Source organism: Elephas maximus, chromosome 6, assembly GCF_024166365.1.
Source record: "Elephas maximus indicus isolate mEleMax1 chromosome 6, mEleMax1 primary haplotype, whole genome shotgun sequence".
Taxonomy (NCBI): domain Eukaryota; kingdom Metazoa; phylum Chordata; class Mammalia; order Proboscidea; family Elephantidae; genus Elephas; species Elephas maximus.
Genome location: NC_064824.1, coordinates 67739274 through 67764550, shown reverse-complemented (window position 1 = coordinate 67764550; position 25277 = coordinate 67739274). Strand labels below are relative to the sequence as shown.

General features: G+C 35.0%; 1 protein-coding gene across 4 annotated transcripts in view; it reads right to left on the bottom strand.

The window, feature by feature from the left end:
• PPIG (peptidylprolyl isomerase G) overlaps nucleotides 1-25277 on the bottom strand; it is a 63735-nt gene that overhangs the window by 7032 nt on the left and 31426 nt on the right. For all 4 annotated transcript variants that reach the window (XM_049887383.1, XM_049887384.1, XM_049887386.1 and 1 more), the window contains 5 exons: nucleotides 13930-13959; nucleotides 13700-13839; nucleotides 3214-3424; nucleotides 2260-2427; nucleotides 513-600 (listed from right to left, as the gene is read on the bottom strand). In XM_049887383.1, the coding sequence (XP_049743340.1) occupies nucleotides 513-600; nucleotides 2260-2427; nucleotides 3214-3424; nucleotides 13700-13839; nucleotides 13930-13959 (637 nt within the window). The remainder of the gene's footprint in view (nucleotides 1-512; nucleotides 601-2259; nucleotides 2428-3213; nucleotides 3425-13699; nucleotides 13840-13929; nucleotides 13960-25277) is intronic.

Below are 25277 nucleotides of genomic sequence, written 5' to 3'. Positions count from 1 at the left end.
CTTGAGGTACTCCAATATTTAAAGGTCAGGAAGAAAAGTATTAATTGGCATTTGAAATTTAAGACAAGTTGTCCACAGAGATAGGAGAAAAATGTCATGGAAGCAGGTGGGAAAGCATATTACAAAGAGGGAGATCATATAACACGAAGACTAAAAAGGATCCACTGGATTTTGTGACATGGTACTGACTATATAGCAAGAGCTGCTCTCAGCAGAATGGTAGGGGTAGAAAACAATGTAAAATTATGAGAGAAGGAATAGGAAGAGAAGGATTATAGTCAGATTTCTAAAAAGTTTTGAAAACACAAGATATTTAAATTCTAATGAAGAGAATTCAGTGAGGAGAACGAAATACTCTATACTATAAAAAGGGTATACAGTATTCAATATCCATATCTTCCCTAAATTTTAGTATTTGTACAATAAAATAACACTTGAAGGCACACTCTGAAATTATTTATGGGAGACAAACGCAATATCATAAACATTTCTGGGGGAAAAAAATAACCTACCCGTGGTCCTCTTCCTTTAATTTTCCTGCCAGACCTAGTAACTAAAAGTCGCCTCTGATATGAAGCAGGCTGGGAGTTAGGTGGATTACTAGAAGGAAGCAAAGGGTAAGTTAAAACACATTACTACATAAAAAAATGAACCTAGAAAATAAAGCTTTACTGATCTAAAGTAATAAATTTAAAATCCTATATCGAGGGCACTGGATGGGTTGTATATAAATTCAGTAATTCTCAACCAGGAGGAGTACCAATTCCACGTAAGTGTTTGGAAAAACACAGGAGCGTGTTTTCAGTTGTCAATGACTGGGGGGTGTTACCAGCACTTAGTGCCTAAGCAAGAATCAGGAATGCTAAAAGTCTTATATTATGTGAGAATGAAGGACTATCCTGCCCCAAATGCCAATAGCTCCCTATTGAGAATCAGTATTAACATGAATCATGAAGATGAAGCTAATCTGCTAGTGCTAAGAAAAATTAACATGTAAGAGCTCACAGTGGGAGCTCTCAAATGCTGTTGAGAACAATTTTAATACTACCTTATTTCAAAGAACCTGATTATCCTATGAGCAGTTGTTCATTAGTGACAGAACCACAGAGAAATATAACTAATGTGAATTAAGCAGAGACAAACTGGTCTGAAAAAAGTATACATCATGGTTTATGTCAAAAATGGAAACTTCGTTTTCAAAATATAGTTATATGAGTTAATATTTAATTAGCACATTAACTGAAACCATGAAAGTGAAACTTCTTAAGTATTAACAAAAATAAATTCTAAAGTAGCTCAAACATTTCCCCTTTAATTTTTATCTCCTTAGGAACATCCTTTCCTAATACTAGTAGAAAAATAAATTCAATCCAATCCCTCAAATTTCAAATACTAAGTCTTATTTTTATAATTTTACTGTATTATGAAAGCATAGGAAAATCATTTAGAATTTTATCCCCGGTATGTTATACCAGAAGACCTGGTGGTACAGTGATTAAACCACTTGGCTGCTAACCAAAAGGCTGGCAGTTCAAACCCACCAGCTACTCCACTGGAGAAAGATACGGCAGTCTGCTTCCGTAAAGATTACAGCCTTGGAAACCCTGTGGGGCAGTTCTACTCTTTCCTGTAGGGTCACTATGAGTCAAAATTGACTCAATGGCAATGGGTGTGGATGTTATAACCACATAATCTGATCATAAATAAGAGAAAAACTTCAACTTTTTTTCCCCTATTTTTGGACATAATTATTAAAATGAATCATTAAAGAACAGAACCAGTGATGTTAATATTGTAGATTTATTTAGAAAAAAATTAACAAAGCACTTGAACATGACATTAGTTTTCACCACTGGTATTGTAAGTCTGGTAAGGAAAGTGGACGGTGTTTTCCCCTATTACACAAAAAACTAAAGTTCTTACGTGCTAAAAGTTTAATACATACAAATAACACAGTACAACAAACCATCTCATTTGTAAATGGAATTGGTTTGGAATGCCATTTGACGTATCTTTTTTTGGATCTGCATTGCTTTATTAAAAAAAAAAAAAGTAACTTACTCAAAAACTGCATATAATTTATCTTCCTAGTAATGGGATTAGCCACAAGGAGCTTTGCTAGCAACATCCTCTAAAAGAGATTTCAATCTTGGTACAAGATAACCAATTAAATCTTACACAGAATGAGTAAAAACTTTAAAACAAAAAAACTATGGCTAAGTGTGTAGGGGACTCTACAAAATACACACATTCACGTACCACTCTCTTTCTCTCTCTCTCTCTCTGGTTTTCCTTTCCTTTTCGTCAGGTTTAGGAGGACTTTTTCTCATTAGGAACCTATTTTCAGGTATAGGAGGGATCTCTTCCGGACGTACGGTAGACTGGGGTTGTGCTTCAAGATTTTCAGCCTCACTTTCACTAGATGCACTTAACAGATAGAAACACACAAAATAAGGTACATTTAACTATTGCTGGCATTTCTTTCCTTTATAATGTCACAATATATATACTCTCTTGCCCCCCACAAAGATGCTATCCCACGGGAAAAACCTTTCTCCATTCCTCTGACAAATCAACTAACTAAACTAACGAAAAACAAAATGTTTTTGTCATCCTACTCTCAAAAAATATTTTCCTTGAAAATAAACCCAAAATATAAAACTCCTTGGCTAATATACTGATGAATTCAAAATATCTTAAAACCCAGGTAGAGAACTTAGCTGCTTTTGAGACAATAGGGAGATAAAGACAATGATAAGTTTCAGTACCAACAGAAAATTACAGAAAAAAGGGAACAAAGTAAATACGCTGACTTTATCTGCTTTGTTTCCTAATGCTACTACAAGAGCAAAAGAGATAAAGAATAAAAATGCAAGAAAGGCTACTACAAGAAATAAGAACAATTACTGGCTTACTATAATTCTCACCAATCCTATATTCTTCCTATAAAATACACGAACCTATGAAACCCAAAGTATCTTTTCCTTGAGTGTACACAAAATGTTCTGACTGGTTCTGCTGAAAATGGAAATGGATGCAGTGAAATTTAATCTATAAACTACAGAATATCAAAATGGTCTCATGATACTTTATGCTGTGAAATTCTTACCATTTTAATGTCCCCATACAACTGATGCAAAATCCCAGTAGATTTATTTGTAAACAGAAGGGAATCAAAACATAAAACTAGTATTGCAAAAGTAAAATCAAGACCTTTTCTTAGTTTTCTTTCTCTTCTTCTTTTCTTTCTTGTGTTTTCGGGAATTTTTTCTATGTTTCTTTTTTCTTTTTTTTGATTTCTCTTCAGAAGCACTTTCAGAATCAGAAGAATCAGAAGAGGACCGAGAATCACTGGAGCTATCTGAGTCACTGGATGAGGAGGAGGAGGAGGAGGATTTATGCCTTTTCTTTTCATCTTTCTTAGCTTAAACCAAAAACAAAAAGGTTTTGGTCAATATTTTTAGATAAACTTTGAAGGTGGAAATTTTAATTTTCTGTATATTCTCACTAAGCCCAGTATTTAAAATTTAGCTCATCCAGGTATCTAGACTGAGGGGTACACGAAAAAAGTGAGTTGGCTTATATTATACAGAAAAGGGGTCAAGGCTCGGGATTAGAATTCAGGTCTCCAAATTCGTGAGTCCGAGTTAGATTATTAAAACAAAGAAAAATTCTAAAAGTTAATAGGTGAGCCTAAAATGGTAAACTAAGTTATTTATAAGAAACACTGGGACAGAAGTACTATTTAAGAGTCCCGGATTCTAATCATGCAGTTTTTTTTTTTTTTTAAACTATTTCTCCTATTACCATGATTGGAGATAGAACTGGAGCAGGGTAATAATATAGAAGGTATTCTGCGTGAACATGAAAAGATAATAAACTTGATTCCACTGGCATGGGCTTATGCTTCAATGCATGAGCATTCCTCTAAAGGTCAAGTAACTTAGCTTCAGGTGAAGAGCCAACTTACAAGAGAGGGAAGTCACTTGCCAGTAGTGAACAACTATGTTTTGGGGGTCTTTACAAAAAGTGATTTCAAAGTAAAATTTTCTTTTAGGTTAAGGAAGTAAGAATTTTAAATGGGGGCCAAAAAACTCAAATGCTTTAAGGACTGGATAATGAACATAAATAAATTAAACTAACCAGGTGTAATACGACAGGAATCAGATGAGGATGTGACAAACTGGATAGAGTTTGGCTCGTCTAAAGGTATACTAATTCAAATCAAGAGACTCACTCAGGCCAAAGATGGCACAACATTCCATCTTTGATATATGATAATAAATACAATGAACTGAAACATATTAAATATATTAATTAGTTTGTAATGAGACTGGTAAATATCTTGCCGATTCCTATATAATCTGTACCACTAGCTAACCAAATTTAGTTGATGAAGGAAAACTGCTCTTTATAAAGGAATATTCTAGGAATAAATGAACAAGGGATTATAGTTAGAATAGCATCATTTTACAACTCCTAATGAGGCACTGACCCCCAATGACTGCCACAGAGCACAGAAACAACCTGTACCTTGTGACTCCTGCTTCCATCAAAAGAAATGAAAAAACCAAGAAAATCAAAACTAAACTGGATCAATTTTCTAGATCTAATTACCAATATTTAAGAAATGGAAGCACAGAGGGAACACATTATGGTCAGCCCTCTGTATGTGTGGATTCAACCTACTGTGGATTGAAAATATTTGGTGGGGGAGGTGGATTAGCGGGAGTCACTCAGGTTCCGATACAGTGCTTGCAAAGACTGAGAAAGCATTAAGTGTTAACAACTATCATTTACATAGTATTAGGATATGGGTAGGTTATATGCAAATACTACCCCATTTTATATAAGGGACATGAGCACCCGGATATTTTGGTATCTGTGGGCGGTCCTGGAACCAATCTTCTGCAGACACAGAGGGACAATTGTATGTAACACAAGGATGAAATCAGTAAAACCAAGTCTGTGCAATTATGAGAAACACTACAGGACAAACGACCTAGCTTCTTCAACAAACAAATCTCAAAGAAATAAAAAAGGAGATGATGAGGGGATTCATAAAAAAACAAAAAAGAAAAAACAAAAGACCAATCCTCAATGTATAAACCTTATTTGAACACTGGCACAATTTTTCATATTTAGGAATATATGTCTGTGTGCGTGCATATATATGATCATGGTATTGGTTGTTTTTAACAATTATCATCTTTAAGAAATAAATAATGAAATATTTATGGATAAGATGTTACACCTGGGATTTGCTTCAAAAAAAAAAGTAAAGTGGTTGGGGAATGTTAGGTAAAATGAATTTGGTCATGAGTTAACTGTTGAAGGTGGGTAACGAACATGGGTGGTCATCATACTATTTTCTATAATTAAAAGAAAAAAATCAAGGCAGCCAAAGAAAACGTATCTTTGGACTGTTGGGTGTCTGGTTACAGGACCTTTCTTGAAAGGGTTAACAGCTGGTTTGTGCCCTTAGTTACATCTGAGGATTTGACTCTTGGCCAAATTTTCCCTGAAACTTATAACTCAAAATTTACCATGTACTCAACAAGGACCTGTGGCTCACTGTCAAGACTGTTTACCCAGTACTGATGACATGCTGCTGCATTAGTGAATGGCGACAAGGTAGAGAAGCTCACAGGCCCCCAGAAGTAATGGCGTCCCTAAACTGAGATAGTCCTACCTCACCCAGTTGTGTTCCTAAGGACCATGTATATACCAAGTGTGAGATACTCAGGATATATGCAAGCTGTACCTGGAAATCATGAGATCTCCCCATGCTGCGCTGTACAAACTGGTTGTTGCCTGTCCTTTATTCTTTCTTGAAAGCATGTAAACTTAGTGCTGGGCGAAGGCCTATTTTGTCTCATGAGTTTGATTATAAATCTGATTCTAAGACAATTGTTGCTGGTGAGGCAGAGTAGGTGTTGTAAACATGTATAAACTGAACAACCTACTTATATCTACTAAGCTAAAACCTGAGGAACGTGCAGGGGGAAAAAATCAAACTTTTAAAAATACCTAAGGAAAAAAATTAATTCATAATAAATGTGACCATATGAGACCACATACAATGTGAGCAAAATAAAAATATCCCACATAAACACAAAATACAGCAGTTAGATTTTATTTCACTAAACACCGTAATATTTTTTCCCTATGATTAACAAAGTTTTATTCACCAACTCCAACTTATATTTATTTTGCATTGGGATTCTTTCCTATGACAAATAAATTACAGTTGACTTGCTTTAAAAAGCCTCCTCCCACCAAGTATATTACATATACATTTCAAATGACCATTATTTATGTATCATTTTTCACAAGAACATTTGAGTGAAGCAAGATATCATGACAATATGGAAGGCCAGAAAGAGGTAACTATTTATGTGGTAATATAAGCTGCCAGGAAAACCCTGGTGGCGTAGTGCTTAAGTGCTAAAACTGCTAACCAAAGGGTAGGCAGTTTGAATCCTCCAGGCGCTCCCTGGAAACTCTATGGGGCAGTTCTACTCTGTCCTATAGGGTCGCTATGAGTTGGAATCGACTCGGCGGCACTGGCTTTTTTTTTTTCATAAGCTGCCAGACTATCAAATGACATTAACTATAAAAACAACAAATTGTGTTCTAGGAAATGTGCATGGAAATAGAAGTTAGAAAGGTGCCTTCTTGATGTTTGTCAATATTATTTTATGAGCGAAATTTAACTTACATGCCCTTTAGTATGAATCTGCTCAGAATAAAATGAGAGAGAAAATGATTAAGAAAGAAATGGCAGTTAAAGAACAGAAGGTAAGAAAGCAAAAAAATGGAGACCTGACCGTACCAATATTACGTAGCTCTAGTAGAATGCAGCCTGAGTTTCAAAAGCTGTATTAACCTACATTTAAAAACATGATCTAGGTACATTGTGAGTCTAAGTAAAATTTTATCCTACTCAAAGACAATATGTATGTATAACCAAATAGTAACAGATACATACTCAACATGATGCTAGGACATGGAGATAAAGAATTGTAGAATACGTGGGGAAGTTCCATAGAAAACTTTATAAGACAAGGTCCCTGCTCTCAGAGAGCTTACAATCTATTTGGGAAAATAAGGCCAAAAAGTGTAAATTTAATAGCAAACAGCACTAGAGAACACAGACCTAAGTGATGACTCTTGTATAAATAAAATTTTTTTCTTGTATAAATACTGACTATAAATTCTATGTGAATTTTGAAGTTAAATATGGTCAGTGAGGGCAAGAGTAAAGTAGAAAGGCTTTAGAGAAGTATAGTCAGTTCTACTATGACACAACATATGTGTTCTTAAAAATCATTGTGCTCTGAAAGGTTCTGCAATAAAAAAGGCCTATGGGGAAAATAGGGTTAGTGGACAATACTCAAAAGCCTTGTCAGTGACACTTCAAAAAAAAGGAGAAACTAATAAAAAAAGGCAGCATAGTTTTACACATACTAAATGGTTAATAAACACGTTAAAAAAAAAAAAAGACACATAAATACTACAATAAATATGGCACTTCACTTTGAAACCCTGGTGGCATAGTGGTTAAGAGCTATGGCTGTTAATCATAAAAGTCGAGCAGTTCGCATCCACCAGGCACTCCTTGGAAGCCCTATGGGGCAGTTCTACTCTGTACTATAGGGCTGCTGAGTTGGAATTGAACTGATGGCAACGGGTTACTCTGAAAAAGACGGGGGTTCACTTATGGAAGTGAGTATTGGAAGGACTGCAGCTTTTAAATTATTGTAAAGTAGTGGAAAAAGGATTATCTGAAACTGGATGAAAATTTTAAAACTGGTTAGACTCATATTTGGCTCATAATACATGTAATAAACTGGGGTAGCTAGCAGATGTTTGAGGTTTGTGTGGATGTGTGTTTTGTGTATTCCTATGCAGCTCATTTCAGCTGGGTATGGTCTTCTGCATTCATCTAGTGTTGGATACAAGATCACCCACAGGCAGATATGAAATTAGCATTATACCCAACTTGTCTTCTTATGTATCAGTCTCATTGGAATAAATGCAAGTTTCCAAAACAAGCAGTATAGCAGCCTGAAGTGTATGATAATTTGAAGAGAGGGTAGGAGAAAGTAGCAAGGATTAACATCTGTTTAGAGTATTTGCAAACAGCTAGCATTGTACGAAGTTCTTTACAGGTATAATCTCATTTAAGGATGAGTAGATTCTGGATAAAAAAGGGAAGATTTTTAGACAAGGTGAAAAATTTGAAAAAAGGCATGAAGCAGTTTGGATAAGATGGAGACTCATTTCTCCCCATTCCTCCTGCTAAGTACAACTAGAAATCTTACACATTATACAAAAAACAAACATAAGGAGACTCTAAAACGAAAAAAGAAGGTAGCAAACTATCCAAGGACCTCTGGACTCGAGGGCAACATAGTGGCTGAGTTCTCAAGAGTTTTCTTTTTGCCTCCATATAACCCAGACTGTATGCTGGAGAAGTCTGCAACTCAGAAGTGCCAATGGGTCCAGACAACAGTCCCAAGAAAAGCCCTGTCTCTTCAAAGGACCAGGAAAAGAATGGTCTAGCAGGACAGAAACCTTTCTACCAATATCTGGCCTATCCCAACCAAACAACATAGGAAAAAACCACATATTTCCCCTCCAATCTGGTGGTGTCAGCAGAGAGCAGGTGGGGAACTTGGACTTCCAATTCCCCTCTCTGCTGACAGGAACCAGAGCTCCCCTTCCCTTGTCACACTGATGCCAACTGAGACCAAGTGGGGAGTCTAGACTCTAGTCGCAGATTTCAGAGTGGTGGGAGCTGGAGAAACACATTCTTTAAGCTGATGTATCAAGTACTAGGCAGACCTCCAAGTGGCCTCCAAATGAAACTGGTCAGAATTAACATGGCAAAAGGTTTGAGAACTAAACTATAGTATGGAATAGCACCCAGGTTTTCAGATTGGTCTCTGGGTAGCACACAAACAAAGCAAACCAGAATAGCATAGCAAGGGCTTTGAAAACTAAATTATCATTGGAAGCACAGCCCACAAAAGTAGGCCAGGACATGCACGCTAAACCTAAACAGAGTGACTGCCTGCTAAAATAGAAATTTAAATAGAATCCAGAGTCTCATAAAACCCAAAATATCCAGGGTACAATTAAAAAAAAAAACACACTCATCATACCAAGAACCAGGAAAATCACAACTTACATGAGAAAAGACAACCAAAAGATGCCAACACCAAGAGGACTCAGACATTGGAAATTAACTGACAAAAAATTTAAAGAAACCACCATAAACATATTTCAATAAGCAGTTATGAACACTCTTGAAACAAATGAAAAAAGTGAAATCTCGGCACAAAAATAGAAGATATAAAGAAGAACCAAATGGAAATTTAGAACTGAAAAATATAATAACTGAATAAAAACTCACTGGATGTATTCAACAACACAATGGTGATGACAGAGGAAAGAACTGGTGAACTTGAAGACAGGTCAATAGAAATTATCCGATCTGAGTATCAAAGAGAAAATACACTGAACAAAAAAATGAGCAGAGCTTCAGAGACCTGTGGAACAAATGCATGACTCCTGTAATCTAGTAATTTCATTTCCAGGAATTTTATCCTACGTGATAAACACTCACAAACATATGGAATGATCTACAAAATCATTCACTTCACTGTTTGTAATAAAATATTGAAAGCAACATAATGTCCACCAACAGACTACCAGTTATACAAATATTGGTACATATACATAAATGAAATGGTTTCTAGTCATATAAAACAATGATACACAAGATACCAACAGTAGTGGTCGTCTGTGTTGACGCGAACTGAGAAACAGAAATGGAAAGGAGACTGACTATTCTTTTTATGGAGCCCTGATGGTGCAGTGGTTAAGAGCTCAGCTGCTAACCAAAAGGCTGGTAGTTAGAATCCACTAGCCACTCCTTGGAAATGCTATGGGGCAATTCTACTCTGTCCTATTAAGTTGCTATGAGTCAGAATCGACTTGACAGCAACAGGTTTGGATCCTTTTTATGTTTCCTAAATTTTGAACCAAATGAATGTATTAAATTAAAAATTAAAGAAATTTTAAAAAACCTACTTCTTGCCTAACCATTTATACAAAATCCATTTTAAAGTATCTTTTACAAGCATGTAAGTACCCTTAAGGTAAGATGGAACAGTACTAAAAAGCAAAAATCATAATGCAAGTTAAGACTCATAACAGATGAAAAGGAATTGCAAAGAGAAGCACTTTCTCTTCTTGAGCCATTTCTGATTAGTTTATTTTAGATTATGTAATTTGCTTACCATCACATAAAATAATTTCCCAAACCTGTGCACTGATCTTTTTTTTTAAAGGGGTGGAGGGGTGTCCTGCCAATGAAGTATTGAATTTACTAGTAGATGTTAAGGTTGAAAACAAAAAACTCTATAACATTTTACTTGAAAAAACCTAAGGTAAGAAAATGTTGCCTTACTTGATTTTTATTTGAGATCTATAAACTTTATAGCAATGAATCTCACTTGAAACCTTGATAACTGAAGAAAATTTCTAGATCCAATCAAAATAAGGTCTGAAATAATAGCACTATTCTGAAATGGGTCTCTTGTAGGCAATTTCATTTCCTATCACTGGTCTCCCTCTTCTAAACAATTTCTAAGTTTAACATCCACTGCTTTTCAGTAAAAGTGCCATCAGTACAGACACTCTTACTTTCAGAACAAGGACACTGAAATGGCCCATCACCACAGAAAGGAGTGTCTGGCGTTCCTCTTCATTTGTCTCTTGAGCATAAAATGCACCAGCTGCTTTCTCTACGGGGCAATTTGTTTCCTACCACAGACAGGCAAAATTTCTTCTCATTTAACTGTCTGTCATGTTATCACAACTCAGTACTTGTGTTCCTGTGTATTCTATAATAGCCGTGGCCCAATCTTGTTGTATGGCCAATATAGACAGACCCCTCTTTAACAACTGGAATGACCTAAGGTCATGTCAACCTCCTGAAAAACTGTAAGTACCATAATCAAGGCATTGGTTTCATTTTCTGGTGGTCTGTATTCTATCCTCTACTCTGCCCTAAACAGGCCGCTGTTGAGCATCTACAGGGTATCCAGTTTTTAATTAGCTTCCAGTGTTTCACTTCTACATCTGTTGGAAGCGTCTTCTCCTTGACCCTGAACCTTCTCTGACACGCTAAAATAGCTACAAATAGCAGAATCTCCACTCTCACAACAGCAAAAGGAGAAAGGCCCAAGAAGATTGCCCAGACTCACCAAGACCATATACAGGTGGGCCCAGACAGTCAGATTTCTTCAGAAGTCTTTTTGTTTTCTTTCAGGAAGTTAAAAAAAGAAAAAAAAAGATTCTGTATTTATTTCTTCTTAAACTGGGGTGTAAAACTCTCAAGTAAGGTTTTAAAATATAATGATGATGAACACCACAGCGTTGCATGAAGTTTTTTTGACTGTTCCCAACTTAAAATTCTTGTAAGAGGCCATCAAACTTATAAAAGCGGATGTAAGACACAGCTCTGCCTAAAACAAGATGACATAAATGCACGACAAAATCCATTCTAACTAACATTCTGAGTGGTAACTGAAGGACTATAGGGTAACAAGTGCCAAACTGTGCAACCTCAAATACAAAGATCCTCATTCCACAGTATGATCCAGAACCGAACAGGCACGGGTGGTCTGGCTCAAAACAAATCTGATCTTTTAAGGGACTCCTGGGCAGATGCTAACAAAGGGTTAAATTTTCCCCCAACTTGTTGAAACTGATAAGGGTAAGGTATATTAACTTAGCACAAGTTTAAGTAACATATATTAGGATACTACATCACCCTTCAGCACAACTTTTAGCACAACCTCCTGGCCACAATGGCACGAGCGATATTAGCATGTATCTCTTCAGGTGCCAACTAACAATAAAAATGTAGGTAATAATATATATAAAGAGCTAAATTCCTTCACATCCTCATCCTTTAGGCAAATATTCAAACACTACCTTTTTAGTACTGAAGAATCTTTACAATAGAGCATCTATGGTAACTGTTTATAGTTTAAAATTTAAGCTTTTTTATTTCCTCAACCTCTTCTGAATATATAAACAATACAGTATCCTTAACTTTTTAAGTAGAGAACAGATCCTAACACAAGAGACTCCAAAAGACTACAAAACAAAAGGGGGAGAAAAAGTTGCCAAGTAGAGTATAAATGAAGATTTCCTAAAAGATGTGAGAGAAATGATGTCTTAAACCAAAACATTCCAGTTGTACTAATAACCCTCTGAAGAATTAATCATGAGTAGGTCCCAGTTCTAAAATTTACAAACATTAATATACATTGCTTTTTAGTATTTAATTTTTTATAAAAAATACAAATGATTGTATTTATAGAGCATCACTCAAAGATACTCGACAATGCTTCTTTCTTCACTGAATCTTCAAGAATAAAAGGCACATATTATACCTCTTATTTGTAAATAAGGATAGATAGACTCATGAACGACAAGAAGTTATACAAACATTCCAATTATGAGCTGTAGTATAAACCTGCAGACAGTTTACAAGGTATTTATCTGATATGACACGGAAAAAATGAAGTAATCAGATTAAAGTGGAATACAGAGACAGAAAACTAAAAATAAGCATTTTGCCTTCTCTATGCCCTCTTATTTCTTGTTAAATTAAAACAAAACAAATGTGCATATTTCTAAATGGTACCGAGCAAATCAAGTTTACCTAAAAGGTAAGAACAGAATGTTTTACTTGGTGCAATTCTGAAAGTAATGCTGAAGATATTTAAAATTTAATGAGTCAGTGCCATATAATGAAAAAAGCTCTAGATTTGGAGCCAGCAGATGAGGCCTAGCTCCCTGATGTGGTAAATAATCTCTTTTACTACCTTCATCTATAAAATGGGGAAATAATATTACAGGGTTATTGTGGGCATATAAAAGATTATAGATAACTCTCATATTTGTTAGCCACAACAAGCTGAATATCAACGTTATTATTCCCTGGACTAATAGGAACTAAAAGAGTAAGAATCAGTTTAATATATGTTATTGCTTTCTGTTTAGATTTGAAAGTAATCTCAAACCCATTATTTTTGAAGTGTTAGACCCATTATCTGCAATGAATGATAGCAGTTACCTATTTTTATATAGAAGTATAGGTAATATAAAGACTTAAAATATTTACTTGAGGCAAAATTCTTACCATTTCAACTAATATCATATTAAACTATTTAGTCATGTTAGCTTCCGGTCTAAGTAAAAAAAGTTTCTTAAACTTGCCAGATGCTCCTGAATCTAAGCTGTATATGAAGGGGGAAATAATTTATTCCCTCGAAGTTTCTTAGTCTATTTTTCTCTCTTCAATTTACATCCTCCATCCACTGCCTTTCCCTAGTAGAATATTTGCCATGCTATTCAGACAATTATATTTAAAAACAAAGTGGAAGTAGAGGGCAAATTACTCCAAGTTAATAACAAGGAAAAATCAAGCAGTTCCATGGTAAATAAGCAAAGTAACAAGTAGGGTAAAGCATTTAAAAACACAAAACTATGTTTAAACACACATAAACCTCATATTTACATTACTGTTAGTGTGAATTTCACGCCAACTATTTAAGGTGCTCTGTTTGTACGCATAAAAATTCTCAGAAATATGTATTGTGTTCTTTCTTACCTTTAGCCTTGGGAATTAGTTCTCCACAACTGAGTATTCGTACCTCAGCAAATGGTTTGCTAGCTGCATCTGTTTTCTGGTTTTCTATCTCTCTTACAACTTCTTGACCAGAGATCACTTGCCCAAAAACAACATGATGCCTAACAGAATCAAGTAAAAATAATTAAATAAGGTTTTCCATTTTAATACAAATTTGAAGTGGGTTCTAAAATAAATAAAATAATATTTACCCATCTAAATGAGGAGTTGGTTTAGTTGTTCTTTTGGAAGTCATCAGATAGAAGAATAAAAACAAAGTCAGAGAAAAACAAAGTTAGCATCTCTAAAAAGAAAAAGAAAATAACTGCATTGGAAACATAGATGCAAACAAAGAAATAATATGCTATCTTAAGCTAAAAGAATCATATTATACTAACTGCAAGTAAAATAGGATGCAAAACGTTTTCAATATAACATATTTTTTAAAACTTCTTCTGATTACAAAAGTAATATCTACTCACTGTTGAAAACTTGGATATAATTAAGGTTGACAACTTGGTGTTATTTCTATCTGTTTGTGCTTCTCACATATATATGACTGGGATTTTATTGAATATTCAATGGCTGTATAAGAGTCTACTATAGAGACACATCATGAGTTATTAAACCATTAAGTATTTTTTAATCTTAACATTTCAGACAGTTAAAACACTGGCCATATTCTGATGGCCCTAAGACATGTTCCACTGGATCTGAACAAAATTAGTGCACATAGTGTTTACAAATTTTTAATCAGTTGCTAACTGTTAAAATGGGGAATATTTTTACATAAAAAAAATTCAGATTTCAGACCACTTGGGAAAACCTGGAAGATGTGGCCACAACTAAGAAGATGTGGCAACTGGCAATAACTGATCAGAGCTGAGTAACAGTATGTCTGTCTTCTTTACTAGAGGGATTAACAGCTTAGTTTCTTGTCCCAAAAGCTTTACTTGTTTATGCTACATACCTGGGCCTGTAGGCCTCTGAGTTTGTTACCCTTGACATAAAGCAAATTTCATGTTGAAGAAGGATATCTGGATTTAAAACTATCTAAAACAAGCAAAAAACCCTGTTTTTGCAAAGTGAAGTAATTTTTAAAAGTCCTTTTCTTCCTTATTTTCCACATCAACCTTAAAGCTATGTAGTTAAAAAGGCTGCTATCTGAGTAGCCACAAAGACAAGTTGGTACAACAGGTTGAAGATAAGTATTGTTTAAGATTTAAAAAAAAAACATAAAAAATCCATTAGAAATTTGGAAGAAAGGGCACATTTAAGCTAACCTCTGGTTAAAGCACACATAATAACAGCACACACATAAAAAAACAACTAACCAACCGATCAACAAAACCTAACACCTGTATTTTTAAGTTCACCTAACTTTAAAATAACCTATAACGTTTCCTCACTGTAGCAGCTATGATTACTTGTACTTATTAAAATCACCTAGAAATGTAAAAACCTAGGTGTACACTACGTGTATGTGTATATATATATAATACATTTATATTGCACATATATAATTTGCATCTAGATACATTGATGCAAGCAGTATTAAAATAAAAACTTTTTTAAGCCTGTCTATATTTGTACCTACACATTCTTAAAGGTCCACTCAAGTATTATTCTCTACTGTAAACAATGTTAAAGTAGGGAGGAACTTTAGAAACACAATCCAATTTTTTCATCTTACAGATGAGAAAACCTCTTTTTAATACCCTAGTTAGAAGTGATTACTGCCTACTCTGAACTTAAACGAAATAAAATTTGTAAAACTTATATGGAATTTACCATAAAGTGAGCTGTGCCATGGCTCCTTGAACAAAAGCAACTCCGCTAAGAGCACAGTACATACAAAATACAAAAAATGTTGTAAAATAGTCAATGAATAAATGAAACTCAGAGTCCTTGTAGAATTGTTCCCTACAGTGGTTTCAAAACAGGTTGGTAACCTGATGCCAACTTTAAAAATATTCTTGGCGCCATATACAGGTAGTCCCCGACTTACGACGTATTTGAGTTATGAGGAACTGCACTTAAAATCGTACTTTTTTAACATTTTGTACATCTTATTGTTAGTAATATTTACTACATACAGTGTTGCAGCACATAATTTGCTGACGATATCATTCTCATATGTTCAATTTTATGATTTACTGTGCAAAACACTGCTGTACAGATTCAGTTTTCTAAACCAAATAAGGGGCTTCCATTGCTTGAAAACATGGTCTCGAACACTGATCACTTTACTAAAGTCAACAGGTAGATTCAGGAAGCAGTGAGATGTTACCACAAAATATATGAAGAAAAAAAGAAAAGGACCACATAGGCAACTGTCACTAATTTTCTGACTAGAAATGCCATCCCCATTCCCAGAGATAATCCAAATGGTTCAGAACCTTCCACAAGTGGAGTTATTACTGCAACTGACAGAATGTGAACACATCCAATTCTTCGTCAGAGTACATTTTTACGTTTTTTTAAATGTATGTATTTATTAAAACATATCTGTCACTTTATATGTAATACTTCCAACCCCCAAAGATCAGATTTATAAAGATACTGATAAAAAAAAAAAAAGGCACTAATAATGGAAAAAAAAAAAGGGTATTTATTTGACTTACGTCAGAACCGACTTATGGAGTCGTCAGAACAGAACCCCGTCTAAAGTATGAGACTACCTGTACAGTACAAGTGTCTTACTTAGGAGTTACGATTCTAAAGTTGCTGCATTAAGGAAAAAATTGTGATAATCAATATTACTTTTCTATCTCTCAGAAAGGAGTGTGGGAGTTACCGGATGAAACAAATGGTTAAGCACTCAACTACTAAATGAAAGGTTAGTGGTTCAAACCCACCCATAGGCACCTCGGAAGAAAGGCCTGGTGATCTGCTTCCAAAAGATCACAGTCAATGAAAACCCCATGGAGCACAGCTCTACTCTGACACAAATTAAATCATCTTTCAATTAGTCCAACATAATCAATCTCTCCTTCAGCACAGTAATCAAATGCTGTTTAACTGAACACCACCAGATGAAGCAGTCAGTTGCCTTACATTTATGGAATGTTATCTAAAAAAAAATACTTATCTTTAAGCATTAAAATCATAATCACTGATGTCAGCAAGATGGTAGTGTAAGTAGTTTGTGCTCCTGTCCCCCACAGATGCACCAAAAAAAAAAAAAGGCCAAAAATCAGTCCAAGGTTGACAGCAACTAAGTGCACAATGACTCAAGGGAAAAGCAACTTCAAAACAGTAGGAAAGCTTTGGTTTTCCTACCAGTCTGTGCCCCATGGTCTGGCTCAACAGCAGTCTTAAAGAGCAGCGTCTTTAAAGAGAAACCCTGATCCCTGGTTCTGGAGGCAGCAGAATCTTATTCAAAAATTATACCATATGTGTTCTAACCTGTCTGAGAGCTATCTGAAAGGCTGCCACAGAAGCTTGTCTCTTATTTGGTCTAACTCAGGAGTCATGCAAGGCAGAAAAGTGGCAGACAATGCCTGAACACTGTATCTATCGATAGCTGCCTAGGGATAGAGAGTGTGACTAAAGCATACAATAAACATCTAAGGACTGGGAGGAAAAACCAGGGAGAGTTCTTTGAGAAGTTAAGGCATTCAAAAGCACCTGCATATACAGGGGAATTTAGAAAGCCATGTGCGAGCCCAGGGCAAAATACAAACTCAAAAAATACTTTAGAAGACCCTGTACTTTTATCTCATCCTGATTTCTATACCCAGTGCAAGCCTGGCTAATTAGCGAAGGAGTGCCTAGGCACGGAACCAACGTGCAAAGGGTGGGAAAGGTGGTTTTCTTTTCTTTTTTCCTTTTGTCTCCAATGTTCAAGGAAATCTCTATCAAAATACTTGGTGAGTACAAGCTAAGAAAGAGATACTTCAGGGACAACAAAGGATTAGAAGGGCAGTCTTTGCAAAATTAGTTAGGGGAAGTCACTAAACAAATACCTTCAAAGATCAAAGAAACAGCAAACCCTAGGGAAGGAGAGAGGAGGAATTTGATTTCCAGAGTTGCCACATTATAATATTCAAATGTCCAGTTTTCAGCAAAAAAAAAAAAAAAACAAGACATTACAAAGAAACAGTAAGACCAGACAATGGACTTATTAGACAAAGACTTTAAAACAACTGTATTCAATATGCTCAAAGAGCTAAAGGAAAACATGGACAATTTAAGTAAACGCAAGTAAGAAAAACGATGCACGAACGAAATGAGAATATCAATAAAGAGACAGAAATTTTAAAAGGTAGCCAAAAGGAAAACCTGAAGCTGAAAATATAATAACTGAAATGAAAAATTCACTGGAGGGGTAAATTTGATTAGGCTGAGAAATTAGCAAATTCGAAAAAACCAAAACAAACTCAAAGATGGGACAATTGAAATTTTTAAGTCTGAGGAACAACAACAACTAAAAAAAAAACTGAAAAGAGCCTAAGGAACTTGTGGGATGCCATCAAGTGGACCAAAGTATGCATTATGGACGTCCCAGAAGAAGAGAGAAAGAGGCATGAAGAGTATTTGAAGAAATAATGGCCCAAGACATGGCAACAGTAACCCCGAGAGAGCTGGGATGGCTATATTAACCAGATACAGTATACTTTAAGTCAAACGCTGTTAAAAGAGACAAAAAAAAAAAAAAAAGAGAGACAAAGATATTATATAATGATAAAAGAGTCAATTCATCTAGAAGACAATCGTTATACGTGTGTATACGCACCTAACAAGAGAAGTCCAAAATACATGATGCAAACATTGACAGAATTTAAGGAAGAAACAGTTCTAAAATAACAGTTGGAGACTTCAATGAGCACTTTTAATAGTGGATGGAACACAGACTGAAGATCAGCAAGGAAACAGAAAACTATAGAAACTATAGAAAACTATAAACCAACTAGACTTACAGACATATATAGAACACGTCACTCAAGAATATAACACACACCATTCTGCAGTGCATATATACATCATCCTTTAGGAAAGAACACGTTAGGTCACAACAAATTTAAAAAGACTGAAATCATATAGAATGTTTTCTCTGATAACAATGGGATGATACCAGAAGTCAGTAACAGAAGGAAACTGGAAAATTCACAAATATGTAGAAATTAAACAACATACTATTAAATAGCCAATGGGTCAATAGAGAAATTAGAAAATAATTAGAGATGACTAAAAATGAAAGCACAACATACTAAAACTTATGGGATCCACTGAAAGCAGTGCTGAGAGCAAAACTCATAGTTGTAAATACTTAAAAAAGAAAAAAAACTTCAAAGCGAAAACCTAACTTTATAGCATTTTTTTGCTCTAGAAAAAAGGCCACCAAACTAAACTTAAAGCTAGTAAAAGGAAAAAAATAATAAAAAATAGAAATGTTTCAGAAGAACTTAGTGGTGATGGCTGCACACTATGAATGTAATGAATATCACAGAACTGTACACTTAAAAATGGTCAAAATGGCAAATTTTATGCTATATTTATTTTTTACCATAGTAATAAAAAATAGTAGAGCAGAGATAAATGAAATAATGAAAACAAATACAAATGTTGGTTCTTTGAAAAAAATCAATAAAATTAGCAAAGCTTTAGCTAGACGGACAAGGGAAAAAAAGAGAAGACACATAACTAAAATCAGAAATGAAAGTGAGGACATTCATACCAACCCTACAGAAATAAAAAGGATTATAAGAGAATACTACGAACAATGTATGCCATATCTCAGATGAAACGGACAAATTCCTAGAAACACAAACTACTTAAAATAGAAAATCTCCACAGATCTATGCCAAGTGCAAGGATCGAATTACTTATCAAAAACCCCCAACAAAGAAAAGCCCAGGATCTGATGGTTTTGCTGGTGAATTCTAACATTTAAATAAAAATCAACATCAATTCTTCTCAAACTCTTCCAAAATATAGAAGCGGAAGGAGAAACCCTATAGGACAGAGTAGAACTGCCTCGTACGTTTTCCAAGACTGTAAATCTTTATAGAAGCAGACTGCCACATCTTTCTCCCACGGGGCGGCTGGTAGGTTTGAACCACTGACCTTCCGGTTAGCAGCCAAGTGCTTAACCACTCACTGTACCACCATGGCTTCTTACAAGAAAGCTACTGGAACTAATAAAATGAATTCAGCAAACTTGTAGGACACAAAGTCAACACACAAAAATCAGTTCTATTTCTATAAACCAGCAATAAACAATCTGAAAAGGAAAGTGATAAATCAATTCCATTTACAACATCATTTAAAGGAATAAAATATGCAGGAGTAAATTTAACCAAGGAGATAAAAGACTTGTACACTGAAAACAATAAAACATTATTAAAAAAAAAAATTAGAGGTGTTTAAGTACATGGAAAGATGCCCCCTGTTCGTGAACTGGAAGGCTTAATATTGTTAAGATGTCAATACTACCCAATGGCATCTATAGATTCGAGGCAATTCCTATCAAAACCTCAACAGCCTTTTCTGCAGAAATGGAGAGCTAATCCTTAAATCACACAAAATTGCAAGTGGCCTTGAATAGCCAAAACTATATTAAAATACAGGCTCAAAGAAAGGGGACTCACACTTCCTGATTTCAAAATGCACTACAAAGCTACAGTAATCCAAACAGTGTTATATTAGCATAAAGACAGACATACAGACCAACAGGACAAAACTGAGAAAAGTCCAGAAATAAACCCATACATCTATGGTCAACTGATTTTTTGACAAGGGTGCTAATTCATTTCAATGGGGAAAGAATAGTTTTTTTTTAAACAAATGATGCTGGGACAACTGGATTCCACAAAGAAGAATGAAACAACTCCTACTTCACACTATATTATGAAAATTAAATAAAAATGCATCAATAACCTAAACATAATTGCTATAACTATAAAATTCTCAACAGAAAAGAAAGAGGGCAGGGTAAATCTCCAGAACTTTTTATTTGGCAATAGATTCTTAGGTACCATTCCAAAGCACAAGTATGAACATAGATGAACGGGACATCATCAAAATTAAAAACTTTTGTGCATCAAGGACTTGACAAAAAAATTGAAAAGACAACCTACAGAATGGGTGAACATATTTAGAAATCATATATAATGTTTAAGATTCAGCATATTTTAAAAAACTCTTAAAACAACAAAAAGACAAACAACCCAATTTAAAAATGCACAAAGGACTAGAGTAGACATTTCTCCAAAGAAGATATACAAATGGCCAAGAAATACATGAAAAAAATGCTCAACATCATTAGTCAGTAGGGAAATACAGATAACACAATGAGATACCTCTTCATACCCACTTCTAGATATATAACCAAAAAAACTGAAAGCAGGGACTGAAACAGATTCTTGCACACCAATGTTCACGGCAGCATTATTCACAACAGCAAAGTAGAAACACTCCAAGTGTCCATCAACGGATAGATAAACTAAATATGGTATATTCATACAATGGATTATTATTATTATTCAGCTATAAAGAGAAACAATGTTCCAATATATGCATGAACCTTGGAAACATTATGCTAAGGGAAATAACTCAGACACAAATGGACAAATGCTATATAATCCCATTTACATGAAATATCTAGAATAGATAAATGCATAGAGATTAGTGTTTACCATGGCCTGAGAAGAGAGGAGAAGAGGGAGTTATTGCTTAATGCATACAGAGTTTCTGTCTGGGGTGATGAAAAGTTTTGGAAATAGATGGTGGTGATGGTTACAAAACATTGTGAAGTAATTAATGCCACTGAATTGTACATGTAAAAATGGTTAAAATGGCACATTTTATATTTTATCACACACATACAGGAATCACATTCCCTGTGGCGATATGCTCATCACTATGAGAGGCACAAGGGATTGAGACCAACAGAGAGAAAGAAGCTTATTCATATTTTTCATTTTATACATAATTCCATGGCACATGTTCACTGCCCGAAGCACACGGAGCACATGAGTACATCACATTTATTTTTCTTGTCTTTTAGCACACAGTTGAATTTCCGTAAGTTAAACTTCTGTATACTATGACTCTACTGTATGGCTCAGTTGTTTATAAATCGGCAAAAAGCTCTTTTGTTCCCTAATAGTGCCCCCACTTCCAGCCAAGCTGTTTCCTGTTTTATCATTCACTAACTACATGACCAATTTTAAGTAACTGAACATCTCGGAGCCCCAGTTTCCTTATCTGTAAAATCTGGATAATTCCCACCTCTGAGGTTGCTCTGAGGATTAAATTAACACTATAATTCCTATTTATTCTGAACTAGCTTTGCTGACTTTAAATCAGCTTTCTCATCCAAGCTGTCATTGATTTTGTAGTACTTGATCATATTCTTTCGATATTTCCTTTTTAAAAGTAAAAAAAAGAAAAAACTTTAAAATATTTTTCTTTGGTGGTTTCCCTATTCTAAATAGAGTCAATCATTTTCCATCATCCTTCTCTGGACCTTCTCCAAGTCCAATATTATCTTCTTTAAGACTCAGCATGAAAATTAGCATTTCACTAGTGGATATCTGTAGGAGTCATATAAATTTTTCTGTTCCCTTGCCCTAATACACTTTTTCACAATGTTTGATAGTCTGTGGGTCTATTTTTTTTATATGACAATATAGTAGGACAACACTGCTAGGAAGTAAAATCACAATTATCTCTTTGCCATATAGCTTTAATTAATAATCATTAATCAAAGAACCTCGTGTCTGTTCATTTAAAAACTTATTATTTTCTCTGGAAGATTATGTGATCCTGTGTAGTAAATCTCCACTACTTTAGTTCTTTATTGCTTAGAAGGGCTCACTGTCATCAGCATACTAATGTTATTTTTTTAAATGTTAAACAGTTTCCAAGAAACTTTACACTTTATTCAGAAATGCCTGATTACTCCTTATCCCCTTTCCCCCTCGTTGCTAAGGTGGTTTCATTGTTCTGTTCACGAAGTATAAGATCTGTTGCTTTCGAGTCAAATCTGACTCACAGTGACCCTTTAGGACACAGGAGAACTGCCCCATAGGGTTTCCAAGGAATGGCTGGTGGATTTGAATTGCCGACCTTTTGGTTAGCAGCCGAACTCTTAACCATACACAAGACAGAAATTAAATTTCTAAATGTGTTTGGTACAAAATAATCTTACCAGTAAAATAACCCAATTTCTGTGGCTTTGAAAAAAAATAGATTCAATGATGTGATAAGCTTCTTCCCCGTCTTTACAACAGGGATTCCAAAAAGTGGTACTTGCATATAGTGAAGAAAATGGTGTAATTATATTGCTTTCTTAGTACCTAGAAACCCTGGTGGCATAGTGGTTAAGAGCTATGTCTGCTAACCAAAACGCTGGCAATTCGAATCTACCAGTTTTGTTAAGGACAAGCTGAAATTGGGAGGTCACATGCTGCTGATGGTAAACTATACTTCCTTTTGGAAATTAATGTAGCAGCATATATCAACAGGCTTAAAAATGTGTATAACATTTTACTAAGTAATGGAACTTTATAGTATAGAAACAATTAAAAATCCATCAAATAGGCACAACACTGTTTGTCACAGCACTTAAAAAAAATAGTAAAAAAATGGGAGGCAAACGAAACGTCCACACCAGAATTAGTTAAACAAAGCACAGTAGATTCAAACAATGGAATAACATACAGCCATTAAAAATGCTAATTAGTATTTAGTGATGTGCAAGGAGATTTACACCAAGTTGATTACACAGCATATGCAGCAGCCTACCTACATTTTTTACTGCACAGAAAGAATTTTGGAAGGTTAGGTACTAAGGTATTGGTAGGAGACAGATGCTCTGGGGATGGGGCTGTTTTTCTTCTTTTTGCTTATCTGTGTTTTCTAATTTTTCTCCAACAAACACGTAATAATGTGAATTGTTCTTAGCTGAAAAAATAGGAAAACCCTTACATGGGCAACTGGCTGAATAAACTACAGCATACACACACAACAATGCACTGTACTATGCGGCTGTAAAAAAAGAATGAGAAAGACCTATATGAACCGATGCGGAGTAAGTTCCATGATATATTATCAAGTGAAAAGAGTAACAACAAAAAAGCGTACAGAGTATGCTATCCATTGCATAAGAAGGAGAAATAGGATGTAAGCATCTGCTTATGTCTTCAAAATAAAATAGAGAAGGATAGAATAGACACCAGTGATGTTGCTTATAAACATGGATAGCTAGGAATGGGGTGAAAAAAGTGGGAGAATGGGAGTGACACTTCAAAGTTTTTTTGTATCCTTTTTGTTTTGACTTTTAGAACCATATTAATGTTTATAACTTAAAAACAAACAACAAACCCAGATGGGAGGGGACAAAATGAAATATAATCAGAACAAATAAATTTAACAAATTTCAAATGAACCAGAAGAAGTACACAAAAAAGTACTAATACAAGTAACCAGTATTTCATTAGTGGATACTATTCTTCATAGGGTGACTATTTGTTACTCTCTGGACAATCAAGGGTTGCATTGCTTGTAATCTAGTCACAATAAACAGCAAACTACAAAACTAATTCTGACTTTCACGATGTAATGCTACAGGATAAACTATCAGCTAAAAGATGAAAAAGGCAGGCACCACAGTTAAATATTCTTGATTTTGCCAGTATCAAGTATAATATATATATATAAAGTATTTTATTGTATTTTTGGTAAAAGTATACACACCAAAAGAGATTTTCATTCATACTGTGAGTGGGAAAATTTGAACAAGTTCTACATAATATTCAGTGACACTGGTTACATTCTTCACATTGTATCAACATTCTCATTATTCTGTTCTAATTGTTCCATTCCTGTTAACTTAGTCTCACTGCCCCCAACTGTAACTGTTCTACATTTGGTCTCACAGAGATAATTTTTTAAAAGAGCACAGTACTCAAGTGTGACACTGTCTACTTTCTGAGCTATACTGCTACTTAGTTAAAAGGTGATTTCAGGGGATAATTTCGGTTCAAGGTTTAACGAATATCTTGGGGCAATAGTCTCGGGGATTTCTCCAGTCTCAATGGGCCCAGTAAGTCTGGATTCTTTGAGAATTTTAAGTTCTGTTCCACATTTTTCTCCCTTTTTATCAGGATCCATCTATTGTGACCCTGCTCAGAACACTTGGTAGTGGTAGCTGGGTACCATCTAGTCCTTTTGGCCTCAAAGTAGAGGAGTCCGTGGTTCTTAAGTTGTAACATCTTGATTTCCTTTCCTGTCTCGCAGTCTCCTACCCCCACCACACAAGTCAGGACCTCTCCAGACTAGACTCCAACAGGTTAAGTTCCTCTGAGATCAGGAGAGTTCAAGGCTTTTGAAGAGAAGAGCAAACCTGTACCCCACAGGATACAATAAAAAATATGCATGGGTGGTAGGAACCTTGGTCACAATTTTTCTGTAATCAGAATAGGAAAACTTTCAGCAGTACAGTTCAACTCCCCATTTCAAGTATTTTCCCCTTTTTAACAATCTTCTCCCCTTCCCCAATAATTCTTTACCTATTTACTAATCTCTGCCTTATAGATTAGTGATTAATGGC